This window comes from Ammospiza nelsoni, chromosome 7 (assembly GCF_027579445.1).
Source record: "Ammospiza nelsoni isolate bAmmNel1 chromosome 7, bAmmNel1.pri, whole genome shotgun sequence".
NCBI lineage: Eukaryota > Metazoa > Chordata > Aves > Passeriformes > Passerellidae > Ammospiza > Ammospiza nelsoni.
Window position 1 is genome coordinate 12,056,507 of NC_080639.1, and position 12,386 is coordinate 12,068,892.

Below are 12,386 nucleotides of genomic sequence, written 5' to 3' on the forward strand. Positions count from 1 at the left end.
CCTAGCTGCAAACCTATAAATGGACAGTGTTAATTTAGATCAGCTGAACCCTTCCCTCTTCAGGGTAATTACAACACTCCCTTTCCATGGCCAGGTCTGTTCCTGTCCATTTTAAGACATGCTACCAAATTGCGAATTGGAAATGAAAAAGAAGGAGCAGCAGCCCAAGCCTTACCCATGTACGCTGCCCAGTGAAGAGCTCTTCTGTCCTTTTTGTCAAAAGCATTGATGTTTGCCCCCTTGGCCAAGAGCAAGTTCACCATCTAGAAGTAACAACAGAAGATAAATCAACCCTCAGACCACAGACTTGAAGATTTATAACAAATCAATCTTGCAATAAAGCTGGTATCACAAAATGGTACATCTGAATGATCATTTCTGATATTCTCTATTAAAAAAAAAATCAGATTAGGACAGTTAGATACAGGAATTACTGTCTCTTTCCTACAGTCCAGTGTTTTAAAGGACAAACACTATCACCATTTTACAGGACCTACCATTCCTCTTTCTTCTTTTAATTACCATACTCATCAACTTTTGTTGACAGAAGCTTACTGTTCCAGTCTAAGAGTTTTTATTCCCTACCTAGGTCTTCAGGTGTGGAATGGGAAAAGGAGGACCCTTAAACCCAGATCTAAAGACTATCAAAACCTAGGAGGCAAAAATCTAGGGGCTTTATTTACGTAACCTTTTCATATCATTAAATAATACTAGGAAGGTTTGCTTGTATAAGTAGGGGAAAACAGAAGCACATTTTCTAGAAGGTCAATTAGAAAAGCAGAGCGACTAGACCTTGGATAGCTGCATGTCTCTTCAGTATGAAATCAATCCACCAGTTTTCCCTTCTTTCCATTCTGCCACTCTTATTTTCATAGGCAGTCCAGCCCCAAAGAAGCCAGGAGACCCTGGAGCAGCTGGAAGCAGTGGCACAGCCATCTCTCCATCTCTCCAGGAGTGCATGCACATCTGACTCACACCCTGGTTCTACACAGCCACTGCTGTGCTCCTGCAGGTAGGAAACCCATCCTGCAGTTTGGGAAGCAGCCAAGTGACAGCAACCCCAGGGCTCAGGGACACAGGCCTCTGTCTAGACCCAGCCACAGCAGGTCTAGACTGAGCACTAGAGTTGAGTCTAGACTAGTACTAGACTAGAGTCTTGTGGGGGGATAGAATGTAAGAAAATAAAGACAGTGCAGATCTCACACCTGAGGAGTTGCAGCTGTACTAATTACCAAAGATTAGGAGCAAACCTGCCCTTAACAGGCCACAGCTGTGTCCCGTGAGGATGAGTGCTACAAAAGAGTGGGTTAGCTGGTTGAGAAGCAAGCTGGAGTTTGTTGGCTGTGCTGTGAGGAGGTGTCCATGAGAAATCACCAAGGAGGTATGCAACTGTTACAATAAGATAACAACAGAGTCTAGACTGAGCCCAGTGCCAGAGTAGAGAATGAGGCAGGAGCTTGCCTGGCGGCGCTCACCTCGATGTGGCCGTTGAGCGCAGCGTGGTGCAGCGCCGTGCGCCCGCCGCGGTCCGACACGTTGACGCTGCTCAGCAGGGGGATCAGGATCTCGGCACACTTCACCGCCTTGTTGGCGGCTGCCACGTGCAGCGGGGTCTGCCAGTTCTTGTCCCGGGCGTTGACGTCGGCCGAGTGCTTGATGAGCACCTGCACGGCTTCCTGCAAGGGCAGCACAGCCACAGCCCTCAGCTCCAGCAAACGCACAGCGCTGCCCTGACAGCTCCGGCACACGGCTGAGGGGGGCCAGCAGAGGCACAGGCAACAACAGCCATCCCAACCACCTCCCAGCCTTGTGAAATGGCACTGTCCATTCAAATGGCCCAGCACACATCACCTCTACTCTCAGTGAGTGCAGTAAAAAGGCCTCACAGTCAAAACTTGCCGGGTGGATTTGAGCATGTCCTATGCAGACAGCCCATCCTGTTTGGCTGATTAACCATCAATACCTCATAGCTGTGCTTCCAGTGAAGAAATTACCTCACTCGAGCCATTCCTGCCATCACTGATGGAATGGGCCCAGCCTTGGCCAGCAGCAGGACAGCCTGGAGCTGCCTGGCACTGGCTCTGTCCAACATGAAGAAGCTTCCGGCAGCTTCTCACAGACAACACCCCCACTACCCCACCCTTGCCACACAAACCCAACACACACTGCTACAAGGATCATTCACAAAATGAAAAGCATGTAAAAATAACAGCAAAGTGCTGCACATTTTATTCATAAACAGGAAAAAGGAGAAAATAAGGAAGAATGTGTGAAAACAAAACTTTAGCTTCGCAAAAACATGAGAATTCTGGTGTCCCCAGCTCAGCATTAGCATTCCTTTCCTCCCCAAGGCCTAAGCATAGGCCAAGGGTCTTGACTGCAATATCCATTCTGTCAGCCTGAGACCAAACAACATCTTTTAAGGTTAATTTTGTTGGTTAAAAGTAAACATTTCCCAGTGAGAAAATATACTGTTCTCTCTTGAGAGCCCCTCTTGCTGGAGAACTCATAATCAGCTCATTTCTGCTTCTACTCATGCATATGCCATTAAACAAGACAGACAAAAACTACAATTTTTTTCTCCAAATTGCATTTCTTTTCTTATTCCTTTTTCTCCCCACAAACAAACAAAATACAGAGGAACTACTGGGACACAGTAGCATTCAAGCAGCCTTGTCTGATAAATACAACTCACATCTGGTATGTGGGAGAGCCCTAGTCCTATACAGTACTTTATTCTTTTTCCACAAACTGCAAAGTTTTCTGTTAAGCCCAGCCAAAATTTTATTAATAAATAACAAACACATACAGTATGTTTACATAGTACTTTTATATCTAGAATGGCCCAGGAGAGTGCCTGCAGTCTGTATCAACACTACATATATACTGGGAGTTTTATGTCTTTGTCCTCAAATGATCTCAGCAGTTTCATTTTCTACAGCCGTGTCACAAAATCTCCTCTAACAGATTTGTTCAGTGAGTGACACTGCACCAATAATGATATATGACTGTTGATGTCTCAATAGGATTTTGTTTTTTAAAGTACTAGGCCTACTATTTTAAGAGTCATTTCAATGCAATTCACTGGAGACCTACGCAGCTGGGACATGAAGTCAGCAGGAAACTCCATGCAGTCTTAGTGAAAGAAAAAAAAAAAGTTAAAGGAGAATTTTTAGAAGTAAATAATAAGGACTGAATATCCGAAGCTAAAAATACTTAGATTTTAAAATAAAAATATTTACACATTTTTGTTTACATCTGCAGTCTGCTGCTCTTTCAGATTTGGAATCAAAAGTTAAAATCCTAACAGAAAAGTTTTAATTCTATTGTTTTTAAAGCATGAGCTTTACCCATTTAATATAGTTTTCTCCATATGCATGCAGTACCCCCAGCTGTGGTGTAAGCCTCTGTAGTCAGTGTCTCTAGCTATCCCAGGTTATCACAGTGAAATCTTTAAACTTTTTTAAACTGTTTAGGGCTAAAAGCTGATATATCCATTAACAATCCTACACCCTAAGGGTTGCTGATTTGTAAATAAACATCAATACCTAAAGCCCCTGAAAAATCATTAAGACATAAATAAAGAAGTGTCCATTCTTTTAATCAATATATAAAAGGATTCAAGGATATAACTTCTGAATCCTCTGAAATCTTCATAGCAAAAGAGTGATAAAATTTGTTGGTGATCATTCTAAAAACAACTGTGCTCACAAGAACTTCCAAAACTACACCAAGTCCTACTGGTCAGCTTCTGGACCACCAACTCATCTTCTATCAATGGGAACTCTGAATTCACCTACTGCTATCTATTGCTATCACCATCAAAGCTGCACATTTGTTCACTTGTGTAAGAAGGCAAAAAGCAGCACTGAATGAGCCTCAAAAATAGTAAATCCTGCTTCCAAATTGTTACCAAAAGTAGCAATTCTAGTATAAATAATGAAGAAAAAATGGCAGGAGAAGAAAGCTGAATGTGTTTATGAAATATACCATGAAGAGGGATGAAAGGCTGATGCCTTCCCCTGCTGCCTCACTAATGCCCCTGGGTACTCACTGAGAGGTACCAGAACTGTCAGCACACTTTCTCTTTGTGCTTCAGCTGACAAAGAGTTAAAGATGAGACACAAAGCCACAGAAAGACATACATTTTCTGCAAGGACTGTGGCTGATGATAAAAATCATGTACTCTGACACATCCAAAACCAGAAACCAAGCATGCTGCAATTCCCGCATCAGCAAGACTGTCACCGATTTTTAAGGTTTAAGTCTGATCTTTGTTTCCCAACATGGCTTTTTGTATTTTGCCTCATTACAGCATTCACAGTCTATCAGATATTCCTTTCAGAGGGTTCCAGGGGATGCCAGCAGCTGGGAAGCTCAGCCAGCAGCCAAACAATGCCCGAGTTCAGAAGCGAGCCCAGGATTCCTGCCTCCAGGCTTGGCTAAGCGCTGGATTGTTACAGAGGTGATTCGAGTCCATCAGGCTCTGGAAGACAGCCACCCTCTGTCTGCTTCACAACCCCTCCCCTCATCCCCAGCAGCCAATTCAGCCTGCAGTTGGGCTCACTGGTAATGAAGTATTGGGAGGGTGAAAGTAGACAGGGAGGTCCACAAAGGAAAGCCAAGAATAATGGTGCAGTTGGAAACAGAGTAATGCCCGAGCTGCACTCCCAGTAGTTATTGCTGCTCGTTTTTAAGATAGCAATGGAAGGGGTAAAACATGATCCCAGAATATTTCTATTTGTCGAGTAGTAGAAACATGGGCAAACCCTCCCTTCTGCATGAATCAAATGCATTAACAGAAAACCTAACGGATGCCTTGAGATGTAATTAACCAAAACAAATTATGTGGTAATGCATGTTGGATCACATCCACAACCACTCCCTTCTGGCACACACACACAGCATGCACACACCCACAGGGATCCATTTCTCTTTTTTCACCACCTGAAGATAGTGTGGGCACTGCAGACCACTGTGGACTCTATCCCATGTGAGTCCTGCTCCTGCTCCCTGTGACTTGCTAGGGTAATGTAAAGCAAGGTGGGAATCAAGCACACGAAGGCTCAAGAGCAGCTACAGGTAACATGTAAACACTGACCTCCAGCTGCAAAGCCCTGCATGCAGGAAATGCCTTCCCTCTTTGCATGCCCATGCCACCCACCACAGCTCTGCAGGGTTTGCCCTTCCCCCAGCACGTTGCTTATGTGCAAAAGCAGGGTAATCAAATCTTACTCACTTCACTTCTGGAAGCAACTGCTCGATGGAGAGGAGTCAGCCACATGTTGTCCTTGGCATTGACACGAGCTCCTGCAAGCAGACAGCAGAGGTTACAGGCATGCCTTGGGTGTGCCACTGAGAGCCCTGCCCAGCTGCTTCCCAGTGACCAGAGCTGAGTACTCGGTACTCTCCGTGCTCCCCAGGACTCTCCTGGCACCATGCTCACCTTGAAAATGCATTAACAGATGTCAGATAGAAAAAGAGGGATTCAGAAAGAAAGGAACCAGCTAGATAGGACTATTATTAGAAATTGCTTTGTTTACAGGACACAAAAGAAGCAAGGTTTGTTGGAAGGAATGTATGCATGTACACATGTGTCTATGTAGATGTATTTTTTTAGATCAACTGATACAGCTGGGGGGAAGAAAAGCACCCTTTGCTTAAAGCACTTTGCCAACTGCAGACGTGAAAGGAACTAGCCTGAGCAACCACTTCTCGTTTCCAGCTCCATCAGGCAAACCACCAAAAAATAATCACTTCCCTGCTTCACAAATCCTGCTGGGATCAAGAATACAGGACCGGGAAATGCTCAGGTTGGAGACAGAACTGGGCACTGACTACATCAGGTTCTGTGGGTGTTCCTGGGCAAACAACAGAAGAGCAGGGATGAAGAACACAACTCATCTGCCTCCTGTGCAGTTCAGTGCTAACAGGTGCTCTGACAAGGGCAGCTGGGCAAGAGGATGGATTTGGGCTGGCTTGCCAGAAATAAGGGTAAAGGAAGAATATTTGACAACCACAGTGGTCCTGGCTGACTGCAAACCCCCAATTTTAGTTTTTAAAAGGTATCCTGTACATTTGTGTGATCAAAAAGACTTCTTTGCAAGAAATACTAAAGCTATTCACAGATGTGATACCTCAGGAAGGACATCTAGTCATAAGGATTAGAGAAACTAATTTTTAAAAGGGCTTAACCTGAAAATATAGTACCTCACAGGTTTGCAGGCGGCAGCATTAGTCTGAGAAAGGTAGAACATTCAGAAAAAAAAAGTAGAGAAGCACAGCCTGGGTGAGCCTCTGAACTTCATGAACAAAGGGATGCTTAAGCTTCATTTTGCACCTTAACTTTAGTGCATTCAAAAGGCTGTAATTAATAAACCCACTCTCTGAATCACCAGTACTTTCTGAGAGCTGATTCTCAGGAATATTAAGATGCTTGCCTGTGAATCACAGTGGTTATTGGGAATCATTCTAGATAATCACAGAAGAAACAAGTTCTTGCATATTTCCACAAGTCAGGATGCAGTTTTTTGACTGCAAGGAAAACAATTACACTTTCATAGCTACTGCAACAATTAGAGGCAATCCTCCAAACTCACCTCAGAACCTGGTACCTGGTGGCACAACCTGCCCTCTGGAAAAACACCCTTTGGAAAAGATACAGTTTCAAAGAGTTCTCTAATTAATCTGTCTAAGGAAGGAAGCTTTTGCCTTCTTTCTTCCTTTTGAGGAGGCCATTACAGTTGACACATGAGCATCCTGCCCTTTGCCTGCACTGTGAGAGGCTCTAGAGACCAATAAAGCAATGACTTTCTTCACCATCAGGAAGCTGACAGGACTTCAAGGCACCTTCCATTATCCTGGTTTGGCCTGGTAGGTGTCTTGGAGATGGAAACTGCTTATATGAATTCCTAGTGATCGACAGCAATCTCTAAACTTTTTGGATTTAGAAATTGTTTTTGTATTTGCCTTGGGGGGTTTTGCCTTATGTTCTTAACTTAGGTTTCTTTTGTTTTATCTCTACCCATTCACTAACTCCTATAAGCAGAGGGTTACAAATAAGAAAGGCTAATATGTAGAGTAGGAAAGCATGACCAATATTATTCCTCAGTATTTAACAACTCCAGCAGCACTGGTGAGTACAAAGATGATGAGAATACCTAGAGAAGTATCTCCATCAGTAGCTATTCATGCCCTTCACTGATCCACTTACCCTTTGAGAAACTGAAACAGTTACCAAGAAAACTGAAGAAAACAGTAAAAGGAAAACAAGACTAGTGTAAATAAAATAATGCACAGCACACTATCAGTCTTTTCTTTCTCAGCTGTTTTCCACATCCTTTTACCTCTTTGTGCCTCTTTATGTGAAACAGTGAAATTGCTCTTAGGTGTCTAATGCAGTGCATCAGCTGAATATGTTTGTGATTCCTGTTTTTCAGGAGCTACACAATTCACCTGTTGCCTGTTACAGAACACGCTCTCGTGCATTTACTGAGATGCACATCTTCTGAAGAGATATTTCAAAACATTTCCTCTTGTACTGCCACTTCCTCCACCATAATTCAGCTTCTAGGTTCCCAGCAGTTCTTCGCAGGCAATGGTTAACAACAGTGAAAAAACTTCACCAGCACTGATGCACTCCTTTGGGGACAGAAAATATCTGTCATTTTGAGGATGACCAAGCAGAGGCACTGGGAGAGCAGAGCAATGCTCATGTTTTCAAAGGTGTCGTCTGCATTCCAGAAACTTGGGCGCCCATCCTGGGACAGCCCTTTGAAAGCAGAGTAACACAGAAATCCAGTTTTAAAGACTAAGTGCTCTAGAACATGCTACCACATCTGAAATGAGTGTACAAACACCAGAAGCTTAAATTCACAAGACCAACCCACAACACATCCTCCAAACCAACCAGAAATTCACTGTCCCTCTCTTCACTCTGGACCAAGTACCTTAACCATGTCTCAGTGCACTTCCTACAACACTCCATGAATTAATCTGTGTGTCTATAAGGACAAAGAGGGCTGAAAAACACTCAAATTGGTGTAAATTGTGTCATTCATGGCACAATCTTCCTTGAAAATAGAAGCTGCTTTAAAGATTTCACTTTAAATCCTTTCAGATAGCCACAGCACCCACCCATCCTATAAAATATCCATTTAAAAAAATAAGCTCTTCAGAGTAAAGCCTTTTCTCAGCCTCACTTTCTCCACCATGCTCTTCCTGAGCCTGACAGAAAGACATAGCTGTAGGGTTTGTGAGGCTGAAGTAGACAACATAACATATAATGTTACAGATAAAATCAACAGAGAGGAAACTTTCTGTATTCCACTTTTCTTTAATATGGCTGTTTTGTAATCTTTGCCATTTTTCACTCTCAAATTTTTCTGCCAGAAGAGGAAATAAATCTGAAACTGCCTCTGTTCTTTTGAGATCTGAAATAAACAACTTGATGTGGGCTTTCAGGAATAAAGTTAACATCTCTTTATCATAACTAAAGTACACTTTTCTGTCCAGCACATCTGCCAAATCCACATCTCTAGATTCCACAGCCTGAATCTCCAATATTAGGGATAGTCAATGGAGGAAGAAAACAGTACTCTTTAACCTATTAATGTCATTATTTACTTGCACCTTTCTGACTTCTCCTGTAAGACACAGCAACAGGCCCACCAAAATGTAAGGACAGTTTCCTGGTAAGAAGCCCAGAGCCTTCTGAAAGGGTAAAGCAAGGCAACATTGCCAAGACAGCAAGTGCCTTGGTGGGGAACAAGGGGTGAGGGGCAGAGCTCAAACATGATACTCTCAGGAACCAGCCCAAATGGGAATGCAGCTTGTATTTGCCCAGACAATTGTTCCTGCACTTCCATGCCTGTGGCACCCACAGAGATTCCTTCTCTGAGATGGTTACCTTGCTCCTTCTCCTTTCTGACAGAAGGAGGTGAAGAAGTACTCAAAAAACCAAAACCACTCAGCACCCTTCCCCAGTTGGAACCACCTGATTATGGATCAGACCTTGGGGCAGGTGCAAACCCTCTGGTTCTGACATTCAGTGGGCCAGGGTGACTCACACCAGCTGAGGGATCTGGCACTCTCCCTCCTGTACCAGTTCCAACAGAGTCCCTTCCAGTGGCTACCTAGAAAGCCATTCCTGGTCTGTCTCCAGCCACCTGGGCAGAAATTTCATTCATTAGACACTACGTTTATTTGTGCCACCACCAGTTTATGGACCACAAATCTCAGAAAGTGTGTATTTAATTTCATTTCTCTCCTGAACAAAATGAAAAGTGCTGATATTGCTCCTAGCTCCTGCTCATGCTGAGAATATCGCTTGACACCAACAGCAAGTGTTTGTGTGCTTTCTCTCTGTGAAAACATCATTGCATTTCAAGTCAGACAACAAAGTTTTCCTGCTTATGTAACGGAATGTTATGTTCAGATTTCTATTTTATGATACACTTTCACTACTAGCATTTGCTGACTGAAGAGGTGAAGCAAAGGAAGATGCTCTACCTGCCCTTGCAGCCTAGATAATGGAAGGATTACAGTCATAAAGAGGTGTTTATAACAAATCATAAACCTGCTCCTTCAATTCTCAGAAACCTCCAAACCTGCTCTTGGATACAATACTCATGCTCATCATGAGTAATGATACTTCATATATTAAAGAACAATGAATAAGTAGAATACACAACACAAAATTAATTTTGACTCATGCTGAGCTAGTGGGGAAAGGTCCACAGTCCCACTGACACAAAGTTCAATTTTTAAAAGCCCACATTTTAAGTTTTTCATGCTCACTTGCATATATAAAAACTCCCCAAGATGCACCACCTACATTTTATGCTGTTGATCAGACAAACCCTATAACCCATGGATGACATTTTGGCAGTGAGGTGCTAGAACTTAGTGTCCCAGAAGAACTCTAGAAAGCCTTCTTCCCTCACCAGGAACATTCACTGGGACATTTTTGGGAATGATGTTTGGGAAAAATGGGCAAAACTGTTTCACATTTCTCTTGATGAGGATATTGCCTGTGCTGATGCTCGCAAAACTTGAAAAAACACATTGCTCCTGCAATCTCCTCACACCACACTGGAACAGCAGTATGCGACAAACAACACACACTGCAAGAATACATGCACAGATTAAATTTATTAACTCCTTTCTCCCAAGGAAGAAAATCATGCTTGCATTTAGCACATTGAAAACCCACCCTAGTATAACCTGTCTGCAGAGCACTGCTCTTTTCAACCATTTTGCTGCTGTCAGGGGTAGAGCAGGAAGAGCTGATGTATGGCCAGCTAGTTACCCTCACTAAGCAATTAAGCAACCCAGAATTCCCCCAAAATGAACAGAGGAAACACAGCTACAGCAAAGTGAGTTCTCATTTTCTGCCTTCTCCAGGTCTGGCTAGAGTGGTGAGCCAAAGAAACACAATTGTGTACTCTGCATGTACCCATCAACAGCCTGATCTGACTTTGAAATTCAGTGCTTTGAGCAGGAGGCTGGATCAGGTCATCTCTAGAAATACCTTCCTGAATTAATCTAGCATTCTAGATTAATTAAAGGCTGGAAATTAGAAGGTGCCTTTTAATCAAAGGGCTGAGAATTTGGAAGTAACTTCAAAAAAATATATGGAATTCATTTGAAGAAGCTGTCTAAAAAATTGTGAAACCAACTGTGTAGCAAAGTTGCCTGCAAGGGGTTAGAAGTTTGTACCATAAGGTTCCTTTCAGTCCCACATTCTTAAATCCTCATAAGCTTTACTCTTACAGTTCTCCAGCTTAGAAAAACACTGCTTTGAAATCTGCCAGCACATCCAGGAGTTTGCCATGAATTATGCTCCCTTCTTGAGAGATGACTGCTTTATGCTTTGTTCTGACATATTTTGATCATGTTTTCTGTCACTACAACAGTTGGGAAACTTTTATTTCTTTTGTTTAGATACTTCCTACTATACAGTTTCTAATATCCAAATAAACTTCCTGATTCTTAGAAACATGCTTCTAATGTAAATAACACTTACAACTAATTTAAGCTGATTAATAATTTTTTGCTCTTATTCCATAATTTTTGCTTAGCGGGAATTCTTGTACTCCAGGATATGAAGCCATATTTCAAGTATGTGCTTCAGCAAGTTTCTGAATCACAAATACTGTCAGTTTGAAGGCTTTATAAGTTGTTAAAAGTTACTTTGTTTATTAATTCTGCTAAGTCACAGGGTGTTTTTTATGATTTTATCACCAAATTTAAATATATTTTCTAAGCTTGCAAGAAATGCAACAAGCTCTGTGAAACTCAAAAAATAAACAATGCCCAAAACTCTCTCATATATGCTTTGTTGCAGCTTTAAAATTAGCTGATTTACCAGTTAACAGCAGTGAGGGACTGTACCTTACCTGACAAAATGAGGAGCTCAATGATGTCTGCATCCCCCAGGAATGATGCAACGTGAAGGGGCGTTCTTTTCTCAGCATCCTACAAAACCAGAGTTATAAAACATGGTCAGTAAGTGCAGCCATTGGTGTAAAGGAGCAAAGGATTTGTATATATTTCTTTTTCTGGGTGCATTTCTGTTTGCAATTAGAAATGCAATCTCAGCCAGGGAAAGAACAAAACTCAAGAACTCAACAACTCAACTCCCAATAATCCTCTATTTTTTATCACTCATTTCCACCAGACCTTGCAGAGATATTGCCTTTACTCTGATATCCTGTTATAGGTAGATGAAATCAAAGCTAAAATGAGCAAAGACAGTGTCTTTAGGTCTCTTTCAGAAACATTTTCCACTCTTAGGTATCACAACAGCATAATCCAGATGGTTCTGGATATCAGACTTTGTAATGCAGTTTGCATCAACAGTATAACACCAGAGGCTTCAAAAAGAATAACTCAGGAGAATTATTTGGAACCACACACAAGGTCAAGATACAAACTCTTCTTGGTCTACAAAGGTTCTTGTAGACCATAGCCTGGGTATCTACAGCAGCCCAAGATGGGCATGTACATCTTGAATGAACTTTAAACATAAATAAAGTATTACCAGGCAAATCTGTCTTTAAACTTAGAAGAATTGCTAAGATACATACACATACATACATATATATACATACACATACATATATATATACACATATATAATCTGAAGTTATATCTATATATATATCTATATATATATATATAACTTCTGAAATACATGCAGGGTTCTTTTGATTTCTGTAATTTTCCAAATTAAGGAGTCCATTTCACAGCAGTTTTTTATTATTATTTCAAGGGGTATAAATACAGTGTTCACAAAACCCCTTATTTTATTGCTTTATTCAGCTGATTCCAGAACACAGGTCTTTAAAAGAAAATGCTAAATATTACAATATGGGCAACAACAA

At 41.9% G+C, this 12,386-nt stretch overlaps 1 protein-coding gene across 2 annotated transcripts in view; it reads right to left on the reverse strand.

Moving 5' to 3' along the window:
• Positions 1-12,386, reverse strand: part of ANKRD44 (ankyrin repeat domain 44) — a 131,229-nt gene that overhangs the window by 49,730 nt on the left and 69,113 nt on the right. For both annotated transcript variants that reach the window (XM_059475568.1, XM_059475567.1), the window contains exons 3-6: positions 11,400-11,478; positions 5,240-5,310; positions 1,476-1,676; positions 176-263 (exon numbers count right to left, since the gene is read on the reverse strand). In XM_059475568.1, coding sequence (XP_059331551.1) covers positions 176-263; positions 1,476-1,676; positions 5,240-5,310; positions 11,400-11,478 — 439 coding nt within the window. The remainder of the gene's footprint in view (positions 1-175; positions 264-1,475; positions 1,677-5,239; positions 5,311-11,399; positions 11,479-12,386) is intronic.